General features: G+C 37.6%; 1 protein-coding gene across 1 annotated transcript; it reads left to right on the forward strand.

Moving 5' to 3' along the window:
• The first annotated feature begins 539 nt into the window (after positions 1–539).
• Positions 540–19,495, forward strand: CMAS (cytidine monophosphate N-acetylneuraminic acid synthetase). Its single transcript, XM_025402736.1, has 8 exons — positions 540–929; positions 9,136–9,278; positions 9,441–9,596; positions 12,502–12,635; positions 14,704–14,798; positions 15,153–15,324; positions 16,128–16,281; positions 18,951–19,495. Exons 1-8 carry the CDS (start codon positions 670–672, stop codon positions 19,139–19,141), a joined length of 1,305 nt encoding a protein of 434 aa, XP_025258521.1. The 5' UTR covers positions 540–669; the 3' UTR covers positions 19,142–19,495.
• The last annotated feature ends 1,556 nt before the right edge of the window (positions 19,496–21,051 follow it).

Here is a 21,051-nt window from a genome sequence, read left to right on the forward strand (position 1 = left end):
ACAAAACCAAAAAACCAAGTGTCCGTCACACTAGAGGTGACCAGTAAAGCTGACTTCCAAGTTTCTGCTGCTAGAGAATGCTGATGTTGATCGAAGTGCAGAGATAAAAGCAGTTTGAGCGCATAGGAAAAATTGAGTTTTTAAAACGTTGAGTTTAAGGCGCCTGTAGGATATTTGAATGAGCTGGTCGGTAATTTCCTGGAAAACAATGACCCGGGGCATTAAAAAAAAGGTGTATGTTTAAAATATACATTTTAAAATATAAAATGAATTCTTGTTAGGGTGCCTCAAGGTATGCAACGGGAAACCCACTACAAGTCTAAAGTGGGGAAGTTCTTTAGCAAACGTACTCTATTTTTTTTAGTTTCAGAAATCCCCAGACACATGCAAGCACCCCTAAAAGCCGCACTTCCTCCAAATATCTCCGGACTCCTACTGCTTGTCTTAGCTTTGGGGTCACCTCCTCAGAGCCTACTCGGCCTACTGGCCACAGACGAGGCGGCTGCGGACTACAATTCCCAGCGAGCCCTGCGGGGGGCGGGGGAGTGGGCGGGGCGAGGGACGGCCGCGCGCGCCAGCTGCCAGGCGGGGATCGGGCGGCGCCGAGCAGAGGTGGTGAGGGACTAGCTCCCGGATGTGGAGAAGCTGGGGAGAAGGCGTGGGAGGAAGATGGACTCGGTGGAGAAGGGGGCCGCCACCTCCGTCTCCAACCCGCGGGGGCGGCCGTCCCGGGGCCGGCCGCCGAAGCTGCAGCGCAACTCTCGCGGCGGCCAGGGCCGAGGTGTGGAGAAGCCCCCGCACCTGGCAGCCCTAATTCTGGCCCGGGGAGGCAGCAAAGGCATCCCCCTGAAGAACATTAAGCACCTGGCGGGGGTCCCGCTCATTGGCTGGGTCCTGCGTGCGGCCCTGGATTCAGGGGCCTTCCAGAGGTGCGCATGTGCGAGAGTGGGCGGCGCGGCCTGGGCGGGGGTCGGGAGAGGGAGTCGGGCTGCTGGAGGGGCTGGGGCCCCCGGGGCCAGCGCTCTTGGAAGGGGGCCATCTCTCTTGCCAGGGACGTGCAGGATCCGGGGTGCCTGGGACCGGGCTGAGAGCCCAGGAGGAAGGGCTCCAGCTCCTTCCTTGTTCCGTAGCTGCCAATGGTCATAACCTGGGACAGTTCCTGTCTCCGCCCTTGAGAATCATCCGTAAAAGGGGAGATTACACCTCCCCAACCGTCCCCTACTCCCAGGTTGACCTTACGGGGAAAGTAAAGGAGGCCACCCCGGTGCAACCTCTGTGATAATATGTGAACTCCTTTGGATGGGGGCCATCGAGGCTCCCCTGTTGCTCAGCCTCTGATAACTGCTTGGTGCTGATCGATTAGGGAAGCATCAGGTTCGTGAATGGAGTTGAGTGTCGGGGTGTCAGAGCTAAATTTCAAGCTCAGCTTGGAGATCTTTTCCTAACCTTTGAAAAATACTCTAGCTATCTGCCTGTGAGTCAGCACAATCTAGAAAGCTCCCTACATTTATAAATACGTGAGACCCAGTGGGAAGGTATACAACTGACTGTTTTATGGTATATTAATGCTTACAAATCATTTAATCATACCTTTGGAACCTTGCCTGCCCTAAGGACAGTTTTAATTACGTATAATTTAGATACATTGCCAAATTGGTCAGGAGTTACAAGCTGATGTCATTCATAAAAGAAGGGAGATGAAATTCTGTGCCAAGAATGAATTTACACATATAGCTTCAACCTAACTACATTTGAATGTGTCGTTATTATGGAAATTAATTTATGTTAACCTTTTGATGTTTCGGTTTTTAAAGAGATGACTGTTTTTGAAGTCATCTCTTTTTCTTTTTAACCTGTATTTGCTTACCCATGTTAATACATGGGTAAGTGATTTTCATTTAGCCAGTCTTGTTTAAAAAAGGGAGATTCGAAAAAGTATAAATGTACTAATTTTCTTAATGTTTCAACCCAAAGGAAGTCCTGGATGGAGCAAAGCAAATAGGAGCTACCACTCAGAAGATAACACTAGTGCAAAAGGAAGTGTGCAAAGGAGAGATAGGGAAGGACCTGGGGATTTTGTTCAATTCGGTAGCTATTTACTGAGCCCTAATTTCTGCTATACATGTCCAAGGGAATACCAAGATGATTGGGACACAGATTTTGTCCTTGTGAAGCTCACAGACTTTGGGATATTTTTACCTTCTTAGAAAGGGTACAAACTAAAAAGGACTGAGAGAAGTAGGTGCATCCAGGCTGCAGTAATATAGTGAAATATAATCTTTGTGAAATGAACTAGAGATCAAAATCATATTCACAGTAAATGAAGAACAAAACTGTTAATACCATTTACAACTCTTAGGTTGTATGTTGGAAAACCCCGTTCAAACTGGCATAACAAAAGAGGGAAAGGCTTGTTAAGGTACAATCAGATTCAAGGACAAAAAAAATGATTCATTCATTCAGCATACTTACTACCTACCTACTGTGTAACAGGCACTGTTGTATGTACCGAACCAGGTGTAGTAGCAGTAGAGACAGCCCTTAGTCTCATAGTGCTTACGTTATAATAAGGAAAGACATGCAGTATACAAGAACATTAATATGTGTTGTATCAGGTTATGATAAATGTTTTTAAGAAAAAGTAAAGCAGGATAAGAGGATGGGGCACTTTGTTGCCAGAATCCTCAATTTCTTAGTTCCGGGTAGACGCTTTATGGCTTCAAGGTGGTTGTACTGAGAACTGCAGAACTCTCAGGGTACCTAATGACTTGCTCCAAACCTCAGCCCCAAGAGACTTGACCAAGCCCTAGCATGGCTTCTAGCAGCTTAAGGTCATGTCCCTAGGATGATCTCAGGTTCCCTTAAAATGCCTTCCTGAAGAGGCTCAAAGCTGCTAGAATTTCCTGCTGGTTCCAGGAAAAACCTGGTGATAGGCCCCTGAACCCGCTTTTAGAGCAGTTAGTTTAGAAAGCTTGCAATTATAAAAACTTTCTCTGCCTTTTGAGATGTAAATCTACCACACAAAACTGTTTCCTGAGACCCTGTCTCAGTGAAATGCGAACATTCTAACTCCCACTCTCCTTCCCAGTCCCTCTGGGAAGATAAAGGGCGAAGTTCAGTGGACACCTTGCTTCAACTTGCCCAGTTGCCTTGTCTCATAAAGATAGAAGATTGTTTCTCTTCCAGATAAGCACCAGTTAACAAATCCAGATGGCCTAGTCACATGGACTAAGCCCCCTTAGCACCCTTCAGTGCCTTTCCCTTAGCACAACTCAGCCTTTAAAGTCTCCAGCCTTTCGTTTTCTGGGGCTATGAAAGCAATTTGCGTTGGACTCTTTTCCTATTGCAGTAGTAACAGAGTATAATCTGTGCTTAACACTTTAGTCGCCAATTCTATGTGTCTTTGATAGCGGTCCTCATATTCTTCCAAATTTAAATGTAGTCGGGAGTGCTCTCCTCGAAGCTCGAAGTTTCATTGTGCCTCATTGGGTACCCTGCTCACTCTTCAGCCAGTCTCTATGGCAAGAAGAACACAGTGCTTGTATCGGTACAGTATAGCTGCATCTTCCGCTCTTGTAACCAGGGATGGAGCCCCCACTGAACAACATGACAGGTTCATCAAGAGGAAAATTGGAGTACAATTACCAAAAGTGAGGGGAATAGATTCTGTTGGTGAGAACTCAACAACCAACCATTACATCAAGCATTGGGGATTTTGCTATGAAATGATTGGAAAATATGTGTATATGTTGACCAGTGATTCTCTCATTTCCACATTTTAGCATTTGTATAAAACTTCTTTAAAAAAAAAGACTCTAGTATCAACTTTTTCTGTACCAAGTAGTTTTATTTAATACATGTAGACTAGAGTATAAACTCATTGACCACAGGGGTAATGTTTTATACTTCCTCAAGCCACCTATGGTATCTGTCACTCTATCAGTAGTGGCAATTAGAAGAAATAAAATTGGCTGGGCACGATGACTCACACCTGTAATCCCAGCACTTTGGGAGGCCGAAAGCAGGCAGATCACATGAGGCCAGGAGTTCAAGACCAGCCTGGCCAACATGGTGAAACCCCATCTCTACCAAAATACAAAAATTAGCCAGTTGTGGTGGTGCACGCCTGTAATCCCAGCTACTCAGGAGGCTGAGGCAGGGGAATCACTTGAACCCGGGAGGCGGAGGTTGCAGTGAGCCGAGATTGGGCCACTGCACTCTAGCCTGGGCAACAGAGCAAGACTCTGTCTCAAAAAAAAAAAAAAAAAAAAATTAGTTTTTCTACACTAGCAAAATGAACGTATTTCTAACTTAACAGTATCATGTAACAATGTGAATTTACTGTGTTCAAGTTTTGTGGCTATGTGCTATTTGTCATCCTTTCCAGGCATCTGGAGATATTAGGTCAAAAGATAATAGAAGGGACCAGCACTTCTTCCTCCATGAAGCCTTTACTGATCCCCTCAGTGAAAAGTAATTGTGCCTTTGTTTTCCCATACATAGCAACATTGTTTGTACCTTCATTTAGTGCATGCCCTATGCAGGGAGATAAGATCACAGACTCTGAAGTCAAACTGTGGATTTGAATTTCTGCATCATCGTGTATTAACTGTGCAAACTTGGGTAAATCGCTTAACCTCTCTGTGCCTCATCTCTTCATCTGCAAAATGTACTGAAGTCTCTGCCTCACAGGCTTGTTGAGGGAATTAAGTGAGATAATATATGTGGAGCTCTTAGAATAGTGCCTGGCACATAGTATGTAATCTATTATTGACATTTTCCTCTGGTTCAGAAGGTTTTTACTATCTTCCATGCTTGTAAAAGGGAAACTCTCCCATTGCTTATAAAATGGAAAAGTTGTAATGATCTTCAAAATTCTTTCTAGTGCTAACATTCTTTGATGTTGAAGAGTTAATGGAAAGATATCTTTATTCTCTTTTTCAGTTTCAGTGGCCGGCAGACTTTCTGTAAAGGGCCAGATAGTAAATATTTTAGGTTTTGCAAGCCAGATGGCCTTTGTTGCAACTACTCAGCTCTGCTGTTGTGTATGTTGTGAAAGTGGCCATGACAATACGTAAATGAAAGAGTGTGGCTGCATTCCAATACAATGTTACAGAAACAGGCTGAGAAGTGGGCAGAATTTGGCCTGGGGAGACTCCTGCCATACTAGGTGAAAAGCTAAGCTGCTTGTGAGCAGGTACCCTCTTATTCATCGCGGTATGCTTTATATATTAGATCATTAAAATGTGTTGACTTGAATTCACTTGACTTACTATGAAGCTGTAGGAGGACTTTGGAGCACCCTTCCTGCCTCCTACCCTCTCTTTTCTTCAAAAAATATTTACCTTAGGGGAGAGCTGAAGAAAATTGCAGCTGTCTGATTTGTGTTTTTCAGGGCTAGAAGATACCTTTGAGATTATTTTGTTCAAAACCACGATTTGACTTAATTGAGGCAGATTTCTCTGGCCTGCTCAGAATCAAAGCGAACAGTACTTTTCAAGGTTGCCAACTTTGCATACTAACTAGGCTAGTTAGCAGTTAAGAAAAATGCTGAGATAATTTTTTTCCCTTTAGCACAGAGTTATTGCCAGAGTTGATTTTGTAAGAGCTTAATTTTCAACAGTGGTTCAGTGCTGTGTAAGTAAACCTCAGAACAAATTGATTTGTAAGTGTTGCCTAACATACTTGTGAAAAATAAACATGTTTTAGTTTTATGCTTAGGGTATAGACTTTTGATTAATGAAAGGCCTATGCTGTTATTATCCCTAAAATGGCAGCTTCTGATTTAAAATAGTTGTCACAGGCACCATGGTTGATATTCCTGTTGGTCCTGTTAGGTGTAGTGTGACTTCATTTGAGGATAAAGCCATTGGCATTAGACTTTGACATTCACTCTGCTTGACTGACCTGTTTGTTCACTTGCTCATTTTCTCTTTTGCCCATCCTCATCTTATGTCCCTAAACCAAAGAAAATTATCTACTCAGTCCCTTTCATATTGATGATCATAGTATTTTAAGTGTACATATGGGATACTATTTTCATATTTTTTCACAGTGTAATTGCTTAACATAACACATACAAATTAGACATTTGGACCTTTGAAGGTCTGGAAGCAGGCCTTCAGTCTACCTTCTGAAGATTGTGAGGATTAAATGAGACAGAGTAGATATTACTTTATTACCATTCCTATTTTAGTATTTTGAATAGCTAACATTTATTAAATGTTGATTCTGTGGTTAATGGTTTATATTTAATCCTCTAAACCATATGAGGTACCCACTATTATTACTGCCTCCATTTTACTGAAAATTGAGGCATAAGGAGATTATGGATTTTTCCCATGGTCATATAGCTAGCATGTGGTGGAGTCAGAATTGAACCTCTTCCTTCAGAACCCATCCTCTTAATCACTTACTGTTTCATTCATTCAGCAGATCTGTATTGAGCACCTGATATGTAGCAGTCACTGTGAAAGTACTTTGTAAAAAGTAAAGCATTGAAAAGACCATCGTTACTTAATTGATCCCTTACTTCTCTTTCCCTGATGGTTTAAGGAGAATTACAGTGCCATACTGGTCTCAGTTTCCATCGATAGGCCAAGACTTTCTCAAGAAAATAAACTATATACATTATTATATCTCTAGTGTCCATAATCATGCCTGGGACAGAATAGGCACTTAGTAAATAGTTCATAAAGGAAGGAAGGAATGAATGAAAGAAGGAAGGAAGAAAAGCAAACCTCCTCCAAAATTCTTTTTTTTTTTTTTTCTTACCTTTTAAACATTTCTTAAAGACCACTGAACCCTCTGGTATTGAATTTTCATTGCAGTAAAAATCAGGATAGTAAAGTAAATGGCTTCAGCAGCTTATTTCAATTAATAACGTAAATTAGATGCCAAATTACCATGTCTTTTGCTTTCCCTGTTTATTTTTTATTGTATCCTAATTCCATCTTATCATCCTCCCCTCACCTCTGTTTTAAAAATCCACTAGGTTTTCATTGGTACTTTACTTTATTATATACCTTTGACTATGACATTTCCCAAGAGAACATTTTTTTCCCACTATTTCAGATTTCAAGATGGAGGAAAATGGGGGCTCCTGTGTTCCGCCTTGCATAGAGTGACATGAGTAGATATCACGGGACTCTTGGCCCCTAGCCAGTGGCTCATTTTGTTTGCTAGGCTTCCTTTGATTTTTTTTTTTTTTTTTCTTACTGACTTTATCCCTTGATTTAAATCCTTCTATAAATATTAAAGGGAATAAGTGAAATAAATAAATGAACTCCAAGGATATTAGAAACTTTTCTTTAGTTTCTCACTTTCTTTTCACTCATGATAATTGAGCACAGACATATTAAACATGCAGTTCAGCTGAGCGTGGTGGCTCACACCTGTAATCCTAGCATTTTGGGAGGCCAAGGTGGGAGGATCACTTGAGGTCAGGAGTTTGAGACTATCTTTGCCAACATGGCGAAACCCCATCTTTCCTAAAAATACAAAAATTAGTTGGGCGTGGGTGACACATGCCTGTAATCCCAGCTACTCGGGAGCCTAAGGCATGAGAGTTGCTTGAACCTGGGAGGTGGAGGTTGCAGTGAGCAGATAGCAGGCCACTGCACTCCAGCCTGGGTGACAGAGCAAGACTGTCAAAAAAACAAACAAAACATGCAGTTCATCTTTCCCTCGGTAGGTATTGAAAGAGTGGCATAAAAGGAAAAAATATATATGTGTGTATGTATATACATACATATACACATATACACACACACACATTATTTTATATATATAATTTTGTATATATATGATGTGTATATATATGTGTGTGTATATATATACTATATATGTATATACCAAAGACTGTAAGTCATTAAGATATTTTTGCATAAATCACTATTAAAACATTGTGGAGTTTTGTTGTTGTTTGTCTTTTTGAGACAGGGTCTCACTATCTCTCAGGCTGTAGTGCAGTGGTGCGATCTCGGCTCACTGCAACCTCTGCCTCCCAGGTTCAAGCGATCCTCCTGTCTCAGCCTCCCTAGTAGCTGGGATTACAGGTGTGCACCACCATGCCCAGCTAATTTTTGTATTTTTAGTAGAGACCAGGTTTCACCGTGTTGGCCAGGCTGGTCTCGATCTCATGACCTCAGGTGATCCACCCACCTCGACTTGCCAAAGTGTTGGGATTACAGGCGTGAGACTCCAGGCCCGACCAAACATTGTGGCTGGAGTAGTATTTACATCTTCGGCTTCTAGTAGTGGGAATTTGTGACTGTCCAGGAAACAAAACTGCGATAGAAACTGGTACCCCTCTCCAAAATAGCATTTTGCCTACTCATCATTTTATAAAGTCTAAATAGGCAACTGTGTAACCTGTAGTTAATAGAGTATTAAGTTAAATTATTTTGAGCCAATGAAGTCATGTTCTCCATGTTTGTTGTTATCAATGGCTATAACCCAGCTGATTCTATATCTATATACCCATCGTTTGTTGTTTAAAAACGAGTTGTATTATCTGATTTTTTTTTGAGCCCAGACTTGGGCATTTATTATCTTCTAAGCTTGAAACTGTTTCACCTTGAGGGTTTGGCTAAGCCAGGTCCATTTATTTTTTTTTTTTAGCAAGCATATTAAAATATTTTATACAATATTTTGGATTTGAATGGAGAATAAGCAAGATCTTTAATTTTCTTTAGATTTGACTTCTAGTGTATTTTAAAAAAACGTTTATTTTAGGTTCAGGGGTACGTGGCAGGTTTGTTACAGAGGTAAATTGCATGTTGCAGGGGTTTGGTGTACAGATTATTTCGTCATCCAGGTAGTAAGCATAGTACCTGATAGGTAGTTTTCTGATCCTTACCCTCCTCCCACCCTCTACCCTCAAGTAGGCTCCAGTGTCTGTTGTTCTTTTCTTTATATAAAGTATATCTAGGACTGCATTTTTATTCATTAGTATGTTTATATACAGAATACTTTATGATTTCTTACATTTTTATACTCCTGTGGATCTGTAACATTATTATCATTGTGAAAAAAATATTCTTACATTATATAAGCTGTATTTTATGGTTACAGAGCTCCATTTTATTATTAATGATTTGATTTGGCTGTTAATTTTTTTTGATATCTGAACAGTGTATGGGTTTCGACAGACCATGATGAAATTGAGAATGTGGCCAAACAATTTGGTGCACAAGTTCATCGAAGAAGTTCTGAAGTTTCGAAAGACAGCTCTACCTCACTAGATGCCATCATAGAATTTCTTAATTATCATAATGGTATGACTTTGATTAATAGTTTATTCAAACCGTTATGTACTTTTCTACTTCCTTTATTATCTCATAAGACTTGTTTTAACATTTGAATTCCAAACCTTAATATTACTTGCTTGCAAGGAACTTTTTTTTAAATATCCTTTTCATTTCTCTTGTCCTTTTAAGAGGTTGACATTGTAGGAAATATCCAAGCTACTTCTCCATGTTTACATCCTACTGATCTTCAAAAAGTTGCAGAAATGATTCGAGAAGAAGGATATGATTCTGTTTTTTCTGTTGTGAGACGTCATCAGTTTCGATGGAGTGAAATTCAGAAAGGAGGTAATCTCTTATCAGTCTTTATTTTAGCTCATTTAATTGAGAATCAATTTTTTTATATATAAATATTCTTTAGGCATGAGGAGAGTAAAAGGGAGCTGTAAAAGAGAATATTTGACTCATTACTTTAGTAGGTAATGACATTTGCAATCAGTTCTAAATCTGTTATTGAGCCAACACAGCGAGACCAAATTAATTCTTTGCTTTACTCTTTACAAAGGGACATTCTAATCCTCTTATTTCTATTTGCCTTTTGAGGCAGACATGCCATTTTTCTAGATCAAATACTTTTATGTTGGTTCTAGACATGTTTGATGAACTCCATACGAATCATATAGAAATAGAAAGCATCCACCAAAGTGTTCCGAAGGATCTTAAGAATGACTTTTCGAAGTTCTTCCCCAAATTCCTAACTCCATATATAAAAAGGGTTTCATAGGGTTTACTAGGCATTTCGCCTGCCATGTCCAGTGTGCTGTAAATCTTATCTAGAGAATTATAAACACTGTGTTTTTCCATTCAGTACATTTCAGTTGTTTCTTAGGGATTCCATTTTCTGTTGAAATTCTCCATTTTTTAAATCCATTTAAACAAAAAAAGTCCTTTCCTCTAATTTAACATATTTTTGATAGCTATTCGAAAGTCCTTAATGCAGATTTCAACATCTAGTCACTTACAGTTCTGTACTCTGACTGCTTCTCTGTTGATTGTGAGTCACCTATTTCTGCCTCTTCATTTGGCTCATGTTTAATTGTATATCTGGCATAGACACTTGAGTACATATTTTCCTCCAGAGAGGTTGCACCTTTTCTTCTATCAGGCAGATAGGATAAGGGGCTGATCCCTTTGATCCAATTAGGAGTTGGACTGGGTTGAAACTTTAATTTCATCTCATCTCTTAGTTTAGGTGTCTTACTAGGAGATATATCTCGTATGTGTTACTGACACTCATACCCATACCCTACTCTTGCTAACAAGACTCTTAAGGGATCTGAGGACCACAATACTGTAATGATATCTTTCCAGCCCATTCCGAGCTTCCCGCGCAGTACACTCAGCCAAAGTCTCGTAGGAGGATTAGGTGGAAAAACTAGTTGTATGTTTGTAGTTCCTACAATCTGTAACTCAAGTCCACAAGGCCATTAAAAGCCATTCTAGTTTTTGCCTACCTCAGCAGAGTCCCTCTGATTATGCAAAGCTTGATCTTTCTTGCACCTTCTCCTCATACTCAGCAGATATGCCCAGGGAGAAAGCAGCCACTGAGACTAGGAAAGACTGATCCCTCTCTTTTCTTCAGAGTACCACTTGAATTATCTAGTTGGTTTAATTACCTGTCTCTACCCCTAGATTGTACACCTTTTGAGAATAGAGAGGGTTCTGGTCACTACTCTGTAGCCAGTGCCTGTAAAGCTCTGTTACCTCTAGCTATTTAATTTGTATTTGCTAAGGTTTTTTCCTGGGTTATTTCAAATACTGGGGTGGAATTGAACAGGGGATGGTTTAGTTAAACAAGTAAGTAGAGGTTATTCCTAGAAGCCTTTATACACACAGAAATGACAGCAAAAAGTGAAGAAAGATTCTGGAGAATAAGCAGCTGTTAAACACACACACGCACACGCACACAGATTTGAGGAAAACTCAGTGAAAAGACAAAAGAATCTCTGCATGACAATACCAAAGGCTTCATTGATTACATTATGTTCTATTCATTAATATTGACATTACTGAGCCTTTATTATCAGGTATACTCATAAACATAATTTGTTATTATGTTTAGTATATTTTTAACTAATGGTAAGAATGTATAATATGTTACATAAACATTTTCATCAATATAAAATCTTCAATAATTTAATGGAGAAATCTATAGTTTTCAGCAATAATTGTATAAAAACAAGTTCTCAACCACATTAGATAAGTAAAACTTATTTCTGTATGTGCAGACAATGAGAAAAGAGATTAAAGGGCTCAAATATTGAATATAGGTATTTTAGGACCAATTCAGTTCTTTGAAAGCTACTTTAAGGTTGTCTTGATGTCCTCCCAAAGCATTATATTTGTATGAATACCTTAATTGTTTCACATTTCATTATAAAACACTTTATTTTTCTAGTAGCTATTGGAAAGCAAATATAAATCATCAGAATTATTACAGATTTGATTCCTTTAAAAAAAGTTCTTTTTTTTTTTTTTGAGATGGAGTCTTGCTCTGTTGCCCAGGCTGGAGTGCAGTGGTGCAATCTCAGCTCACTGCAAGCTCCGCCCCCCGCCCCCGGGTTAAAGCAATTCTTCTGCCTCAGCCTCCGAAGTAGCTAGGATTACAAGTGCCCACCACCACGCCCAGCTAAATTTGTGTTTTTAGTGTAGACGGCGTTCCACTATGTTGGCCGGGCTGGTCTCGAACTCCTGACCTCAAGTGATTCGCCTGCCTCAGCCTCCAAAGTGCTAGGATTACAGGCATGAGCCACCGCATCCAGTCTAAAAATAGTTCTTTATCAGGCTGGGCGCAGTGGCTCACACCCGTAATTCTAGCACTTTGGGAGGCCGAGGTGGGCGGATCACAAGATCGGGAGTTCAAGACCAGCTTGGTCAACATGGTAAAACCCCGTCTCCACTAAAAATACAAAAATTAGCCAGGCATAGTGGTGCATGCCTATAGTCCTAGCTACTCAGGAGGCTGAAGCAGGAGAATCGCTTGAACCCGGGAGGCATAGGTTGCAGTGAGCCGAGATGGCACCATTGCGCTCCAGACAGAGCGAGACTCTGTCTCAAAAAAAAAAAATTCTCTATCTAGATAGAGAAATGCTCTGCATTCTGAGTTCGTTTTTATTAACTTTTTTAAAGTTAACTAAATGAACACTTTCTATATTCAGAGCAACATGGACTTACTCTAACTTTGTGCTTTTAGTTCGTGAAGTGACCGAACCTCTGAATTTAAATCCAGCTAAACGGCCTCGTCGACAAGACTGGGATGGAGAATTATATGAAAACGGCTCATTTTATTTTGCTAAAAGACATTTGATAGAGATGGGTTACTTGCAGGTTTGTACCTTCATTTTGCATAATCCTTTTAAGCGCTTTTGTAGGCATACTCTGAGTTCTACGGAAGAAGTATGGTACAATTTCTTTATGATAAAAGTATCAACCTATAGAGGAAAGGTAATAGCTAACAACATTTGCTATCTGAGGCATTTATCCTGCAGGTTTACCCCAAGGTGATCTTTGGAATCCATTCAGTAAATATACAAGGAATTCTGCTATAATGATAAAAAAATGAATGAAGTACTGCGTGTCTACACATGCCCTGGTACTCATATTATTCCATTTAAAACTATGTAATCCATGTTTGTGTTATAGTTGTGTTGTGGCTGTAGGGTTGAATAACTTGTATTGCTCTAAAAAGACAAATAATTTCATAGAGGTGAAAAGAGTTACAACCTGGGCGACAGGAAACCCGGATTCTTACTCTAACTGCCTCTTACTGTGTAAGCTTGAATATATATCATTTTATCTGTGCTGACTCTCATTTCTCTCATTTTCAAATAACGGATTTAATGTCTCTCACATTTTAGAGCCTGCAACATGGTTGCATCATATATTTCTTAACTCGTTAATTTTAGTTATCATTATTATTTATTATTTACTGTGTACTGTGGAGTATGTGAAACACTTTGCATATGTTATCTTATGTAACCTGCATAGCAAATGAATTAAGTGGACATTTCTACCCAGTTTTACAGAGGAGAAAACTGCATCTCCGAAAAATGAAGTAATTGACTTAAGGCAAAGACAGCTAATAAATGGTACTATCAGGATTTGGATTCAGGTTCTTATGTTACTCAAGAAATAGCGTTTTTAAAGAGAGAGGGAAATCTCTCCGTTGTCTAATAAAAATTCTAATGGGACTCTTATTCTGAGCAAAAGAGAGAAAAACATTTTTACAAATCTTCTGGTCAGTGTATAGGCAAACTATAGACTGGCTGTGTAGTTAAATTTAAGTGTTCAGAGAAATTAGATTTGACACACATAGATACTACTATTTTTAAGCTCTTTTCTAAGGAGGCCATGGTGCAACCCATTCCTAAAGTGTGGAGAAAAATGTTTCTCATTAAAACAAGATTTATGAAGAGACTGGCAATTCTGAAAAAAAAAAATGAAATTGAAATTATCCAGTAATGGATCTGGTCATTCAAATAATTGCTATCAGAAGAAAGGCCCCTTCTCTTGCCAACCTTGCCTAGAATCAAGAGACTGCCCTTGTCATTGCCCGCATGTGACTTGGATGACTATTAGTCATTTTCATCAGTAGCTCAGGGATCTAAGAAAACTCTCTACAACAGATGCTACAGTTATTTTTCCTCCCCTGTGTTGCCTGTTAGTTGCAAATTAGAACAGAAGTTCCAAAAACCTTTATACTGCTTTTGGATGATGACAGGAGAGAATTCTTGAAAGAAAGGAGGATATGATTAAGGGATTTCCACAAAACCCCTTGTGGTCAGAATCCTGGAGGCTATAATATTTCTGCTTTTTTCAGTATTAAAATAGAAATTTTCTTAAATAGGGAACTTGAACTGTTTAGATAGAATTTGAAAAATGTTAAAGTTATTTTATGTGAGCTTTCTCCTTAAAAAAAAAAAAAAAAAGCTGGGCATGGTGGCTGAAGCATGTCACCCAGCACTTTGAGAGGCCAGCTTGAGGCCTCAAGAGGATAGCTTGAGGCCAGGTTTCCAAGAACAGCCTTGGCAACATAGCCAGATCTTCTATCTACAGAAAACTTTTTAAAAATTTAGCCAGACATGGAGTTGTATACCTGTAGTACCAGATCCTTAGGAGGCTGAGGTGGGAGGATTGCTTGAGCCCAAAATTTCAAGGTTATAATGAGCTATGATTGCAGCATTGCTCTCCAGCCTGGGTGGCAGAGTGAAACCCTAACTCGAAAAAATAAAGTAAAAATAAATTAAAAAATCATTTTTATGTGACTGATTTTTACTGGGTTATTCATTTTTCTCAGTACTGTAGAAATGAATTCATTGTGCTGTATTATAACAAAGTTTTGATATATGTGAATGAGTATTAAAAACAGTATTCATGACATTTGTACTATCTTTAGGGTGGAAAAATGGCATACTATGAAATGCGAGCTGAGCATAGTGTGGATATAGATGTGGATATTGATTGGCCTATTGCAGAGCAAAGAGTATTAAGGTAAAAACAAACAAACCTGTATAACCTTTGTACTAAATCCTAATAATTATACTTCTAGATACTGATTTCTGATACTTCAAACATCTTAGGATCTTTGTAATTACTTTGTTCATGTGGGGAAGACGTATGTAAAATGTGTGTTTACATGGCTTCAATAAAGTAAGAAATTATCTGGTTAGACCACACTACTTTTAGTTACTGCACTAAAAGTTGAAATATATATGTGAAGTAAATTTGAAGAGTAATGTTTGAATAGTTGAATGGAGGGTGACATCTAATGTATTGGTTTAGCCAGTTGAGAGGGAGTGATTAGTATTGCACTTATACTCAAAGGTCTATTTTGGTTTCTTTTAGATATGGCTATTTTGGCAAAGAGAAGCTTAAGGAAATAAAACTTTTGGTTTGCAATATTGATGGATGTCTCACCAATGGCCACATTTATGTATCAGGAGACCAAAAAGAAATAATATCTTATGATGTAAAAGATGCTATTGGGATAAGTTTATTAAAGAAAAGTGGTATTGAGGTATGTGCTCCCTGAATATAGCAGTATTTCATAATATTTTCATTCAGGGTCAAAGAACATGCAAGGAATTAAGAGATTTAAATTTTTAGTATTAACTTTTAAAATATCTGAAATTTGGCCTTCATATGCCTAGAAAATTATTATACTATTTACTTTTAGATGAGTAGAATTAGGAATTTGTTAATCAGCAAATAATATTTCTTGTTTATTCAGTAAATATAAACATACTACTTTTAAATGGGAGCTATCTAGTGTTTCCCATAGGATCTTGCAACAAGAAAGATTTCCTAGATAATAGGTGTGCCATTTCAGAAAAGGACGATATCTTGTGGATTTTTAAAATCTAGCTTATTCTTATGAATGACATTTTTGATTCAAAATAACTTAATGTAAGTGTATTTTTTAAATGAAAGCTAAGATAATTATAATTTACCAGAAATCCTATGTGTTGCTAAGCAGCACGAGACAGGTTATAGACTTTCCTCTGGATAAATTGAATTATAGGAGAATCTTAGATTAGTATCAGACACTATGTGTTGTAATTTTTACCTGTAGATAGAATCCTTTCTGTTGTAGAAAATAAAATACTGTGTCTCACCTTTACTGGGCTATGAGAAATAAGCTTTGTTTTAAAGCATCGTGATTTTAAAATGACAGTCAGTTTTCTTACTTGGACCTTCAGAAGGTCAAAAGATGACTCGTTTGTGATTTGGACTATCTACAAGGTCAATTATTATGAAAGATTTCTGTTTTCTTCATTTTTTAATTTTTCCCTTTTTCCTCTGATCCTGTTTTTTTTTAAGGTGAGGCTAATCTCAGAAAGGGCCTGTTCAAAGCAGACGCTGTCTTCTTTAAAACTGGATTGCAAAATGGAAGTCAGTATATCAGACAAGCTAGCAGTTGTAGATGAATGGAGAAAAGAAATGGGCCTGTGCTGGAAAGAAGTGGCATATCTTGGTTGGTATCTTTTTATTCACCCGTAGTAAAATGGACCAGGATTTATTTACTTATTTTTAAAGAAATGAATAAATAACAAAGCATATCCCCCAGATGGGCATGATTGTATGAAATAGGAACTCTCTTACACTGCTGATTAAAGTGTTAAACTGGGACAGTCTTTCTGGAGGTTAGTTTGATAATATGTATCAAATGAGGAATGATTACTAGCATAAGCTGTGAAGTCAGACCGTACCACTGATTAGCCAGTTGTGGTAAGATGAATGTTGTTTCCTCCTCTGTAAACTGGAGATACCAAGAGTACCTACTATCGTAGGGCTCTGGTAGGGATTAATAAAATAATATGAGTAAAGCACTTAGCAGAATTTCTAGTACATAGGAATTACACTCTGAATATTTTTTGCTGTTAATTGAATGTACATACTTTTTCCCCAAATTCCAATTCCAGGAAAGAAGTGAGACAAATGGGCCAGTAGTGAAGTTAAAAGAACCCACTTAAATGTCCTGCGAAAACTAGAATATCCCTAAAAAGGAATACTATGCAATCATTACAAACAGTGCTGTGACCTGTATTTATTTGCATGATCAAATAGAACAATAAGTTTTTCACTTTGATATTAAGCAATACACTTATAAGGTACCCACGATGATACGCAGCATGGAACTAGTTGTGGCAGCTGTAGGCTTGCTGCTTGCTGAGCTTACAGCCTGATGATGTCGACATTTTAAAATTGATAATGATAAGTTATTAAGATGCATAATAACTATAAATCATGTATGAAAGCAATATTTACAAGGGTAATATGAGCCTCAAAATAAGAAGCCCAGGAATACTTTGGGAGCATATGATCTAGGGACTTCAGGAATAACCCTTAAACCATGCATGAAGATTCAATGGACATAAATACTGCAGAATGTTTGTTAAAGGCAGATTCAATTTTTATTAGAAGAAAACAATTTTAATGGAATGTATAACAAATTCCAACTATACTTATTATCTTTGGGATATTAAGCAAGCTTCTATATACCTTAGTTTTCTACTTAGAATATAAACACAAACCAAATTTTATAAAGCCATCAGAGAGGAAAACAAAGATAATATAAAATACTTAACATAGTGCCTACAGATAATAATAAGTGTATCATTTATATAGGTAAAACTCTAGAATTATATGTGTCAAAATGTAGTGATTATCTACAAATAGTGATAATTAGGATGATTTTGATATTTTTGCTTCTATTTTTTAAAAAATATTTCTACCATGAATATGTATTACTTATATGACATTTAAAAAAAAAAAAAACACTTTAAAAGGAGAGGTAAGAAAATAGAGAAGAGCATTTAAATTTTTATTTTAAGCTCAGAATAGGCCAGGCATGATGGCTCATGCCTGCAGTCCCACCACTTTGGGAGGCTGAGGCAGGTAGATCCCTGGAGCTCAGGAGTTTGAGACCAGCCTGTGAAACATAGTGAGGCCCCATGTCTACTAAAAAAAACAAAAAACTCAGCAATGTTTTATATGGGTGACATAAATGTATAAAAATATATTTCTTAAAAAATCAATACTTTTAAAAGTAAAATTTAGTAAATAGAGCTTAAAGGCTGGATTATGCAAAAACTAACTTTAACTTTTATTATCTTTTAGTGAAAACAATTCAAATCTCAACACATTTAATAATAAATGAGAAAATTTCAGTAGATAAGCATAGAACAAATTTAAAAGAAACTCTTTTCAACCAAGATTGTATTGTTGTATGTGGTCTAAAGTATGGTAATAGTTTTACTCAGAATGGTGAATTGAAGATACTGGGAGCTTCTGAAATACATCCTATTCCAAAAAAGGGATAAACAGAGAGGGAGGAAAAGGATATCATTATGTCAGTGTGATTTAGTATTTATTTTTATTCTTCAAAAATGGTAATTTTTCAGCGAATATTAGTAAGTGGCATACCAATCAGAACTATTACAGATTTAAAGAGATTTAAGATATATATAAACAAGAGATCGTATGTTAACCTTATTTCACTCCTGATTCAAATAAGTCAACTATAAAAGGACAATTTTGAGACAGCTGGGGGTATCTCAACATATACTAGGTTATTAGAGGATATTAAGGAACTATTATTGGTTTTGTGGGTTTAATGATATTCTGTCAGATAAAAAATTATATTTATCTATTAAAGATAAATGCTGAAGAGTTTCTGGATAAAATATTATGTCTGGGAATTCCTTCCTCTCCCTCTCCCCAAATAAACTAGGGGGCAGGGCATAGAAAACAATATTACTACGTGATTTTAAATTCTGATAATTTTTCAATATAAAATTGGGGTTCTTGCATATGTTTGAAATTTTGCTTAATAAAAAATTTAAATAACTTAGAATTCATATATAAAATTTCTAACATTTGTAATATGCATGGCAGGTAGGAAGTATGCTCCATTCTTCTTCTGTAGCTCATAAGAGTTCATTTTTGATTGCTTAGGGAAAACCCTGGACCTCAATTATACTGGAAAATATTTTTGTTCCATCTAATCTTTAGTATTCTTATATGCAGTGCCCCTAGGTCTTACTGAAGTTGCCAGTTACCTGTTGGTTGCTGTCTGCATTATTTAGCTAGAATATTCTTTGTCTCTTTAAATGTTTGCTCAGTATTTATTTTACTTGATAGGAAATGAAGTGTCTGATGAAGAGTGCTTGAAGAGAGTGGGCCTAAGTGGCGCTCCTGCTGACGCCTGTTCCACTGCCCAGAAGGCTGTTGGATACATTTGCAAATGTAATGGTGGCCGTGGTGCCATCCGAGAATTTGCAGAGCACATTTTCCTACTAATGGAAAAGGTTAATAATTCATGCCAAAAATAGAAATTAGTGTAATATTGAGAAAAAAATGATACAGCCTTCTTCAGCCAGTTTGCTTTTATTTTTGATTAAGTAAAATTTCATGTTGTAACGTTACAGAGAGTGTGATTTGGTTTGTGATATATATATTGTGCTCTACTTTTCTCTTTATGCAAGATAATTATTTAGAGACTGATGATAGTCTTTCTCAGATTTTTAGTAAATGCAAGTAAGAACATCATCAAAATTCACTTTGTATTGTACCCTGTAAAACTGTGTTTGTGTGCTTTCAAAGATGTCGGGATTTTATTTATCTGGGGACAGTGTGTATGGTAAGACATGCCCTTCTATTAATAAAATTACATTTCTCAAACTTGATGAAAACTGCCTTGTTGCTGTAGAAGAAATTTACCAAGCATTTTCTTTCTTTCCTTTAAACATTAACCAATCTTAGAAACAAGCCATTCGATGCCGGGGTAGAGCATCTGATCGTACTTCCCGTATGTATACGTAACAGCATATGGTCTATGTGGGGGATTGGTTCTAGGACCACCCACATATACCAAAATCTGTGCATAGTCAAGTACCACAGTCAGCACTGTTGAACCCACATATACAAAAAGTGGGCCCTCCATCTACTGCATGATTCACATCCTTAGAATATTGTATTTTTGATCTGCACATGGTTAAAAAAATTCATGTAAAAGTGGACCACAGTTCAAACCCATGTTGTTCAAGGATCAATAGTATATACAAATACAAATAGCCAAATAAATTTACGTATTATGAAGGTTATATATTTATTTGGAGGAAGCAAATTATTTGCTGAGATAATGGTAATTTTGCATACAGGAATATCTTGGAGATACTACGGGTTTGGTTCCAGACCATTGCAATAAAGCGAGTCATAGGAGTTTTTTGGATGCCAGGTACATTTTAAGTGTACAGTAGCATTATGCCCAGATAAACAATGTATATACCTTAATTTAAAAATATTGCTAAAGAATGCTAACAATTATCTGAGCCTACAGCGAGTCAATCTTTTTGCTGTTGAAGGATGCTGCCTTGAACAGTGGCGGTTGCTGAAGGTTGAGGTGGCTGTGGCAATTCCTTAAAATAAGACAACAATGAAGTTTATCGCATCAATTGACTCATGAAAGATTTCTCTGTAGTGTGTGATGCTGTTTGATAGCATTTTACTCACAATTGAGCATCTTTCAATATTGAAGTCAGTTCTCTCAATCCACTGCTTTATCAGCTACATTTATATAGTTTTCTAAATTATTGGTCGTTACTTCGTGTTCATAGCATCTTTACCAAGAGTAGATTCTGTCTCATGAAACCACTTTTTTGGCTCATCCATAAGAAGCAACTCCTCATGCATTCAAGTTTATCATGAGATTGCAGCGATTCAATTACATCTTCAGGCTCCACATCTAACTTCATTCTCTTACTCTTTATACCGTATCTACAGTTACTTCCTCCACTGAAATCTTGAGCCCCTCAAAGTCATCCATGAGGGTTGGAATCAACTTCCAAACTCCCATTAATGTTGATATTTTGACCTCCTTCTATGAATCATGAATGTCCTTAAGGGCATCTAGAATAGTGAATACTTTCCGGGAAGTTTTCGATTTACCTATTTCCAACAGAGGAATCACTATTGATGGCAGCAATACTCCTAGAACTGCATTTTTTAACTAATAAGACTTGAAAGTTGAAATTATGCATTGATCCATGGCTTCAGAATGGATGTTATATTAGCAGGCATGAAAACAGCATGAATCTAGTACATCTCCATCAGAACATGTGGGTGACCAGGTGCATTGTTCATGAGCAAGCACACTTTGAAGGAATCTTTTTTCTGAGCAGTAGGTTTCAACAGTTGGCTTAAAATATTCACAAAACCATGTTATAAACAGGTGTGCTATCAC

This window comes from Theropithecus gelada, chromosome 11 (genome assembly GCF_003255815.1).
Source record: "Theropithecus gelada isolate Dixy chromosome 11, Tgel_1.0, whole genome shotgun sequence".
Lineage (NCBI taxonomy): Eukaryota > Metazoa > Chordata > Mammalia > Primates > Cercopithecidae > Theropithecus > Theropithecus gelada.

What these genes read in the sequence shown, in the direction of transcription:
- CMAS (XM_025402736.1), top strand. Translation starts at nt 670, where the DNA reads ATGGACTCGGTGGAGAAGGGGGCCGCCACCTCCGTCTCCAACCCGCGG. An exon ending in TAGAGATGGGTTACTTGCAG is followed by an intron (nt 12,636 to 14,703) that starts GTTTGTACCTTC and finishes TACTATCTTTAG; the next exon opens with GGTGGAAAAATGGCATACTA. An exon ending in GAAAGAAGTGGCATATCTTG is followed by an intron (nt 16,282 to 18,950) that starts GTTGGTATCTTT and finishes TTTACTTGATAG; the next exon opens with GAAATGAAGTGTCTGATGAA.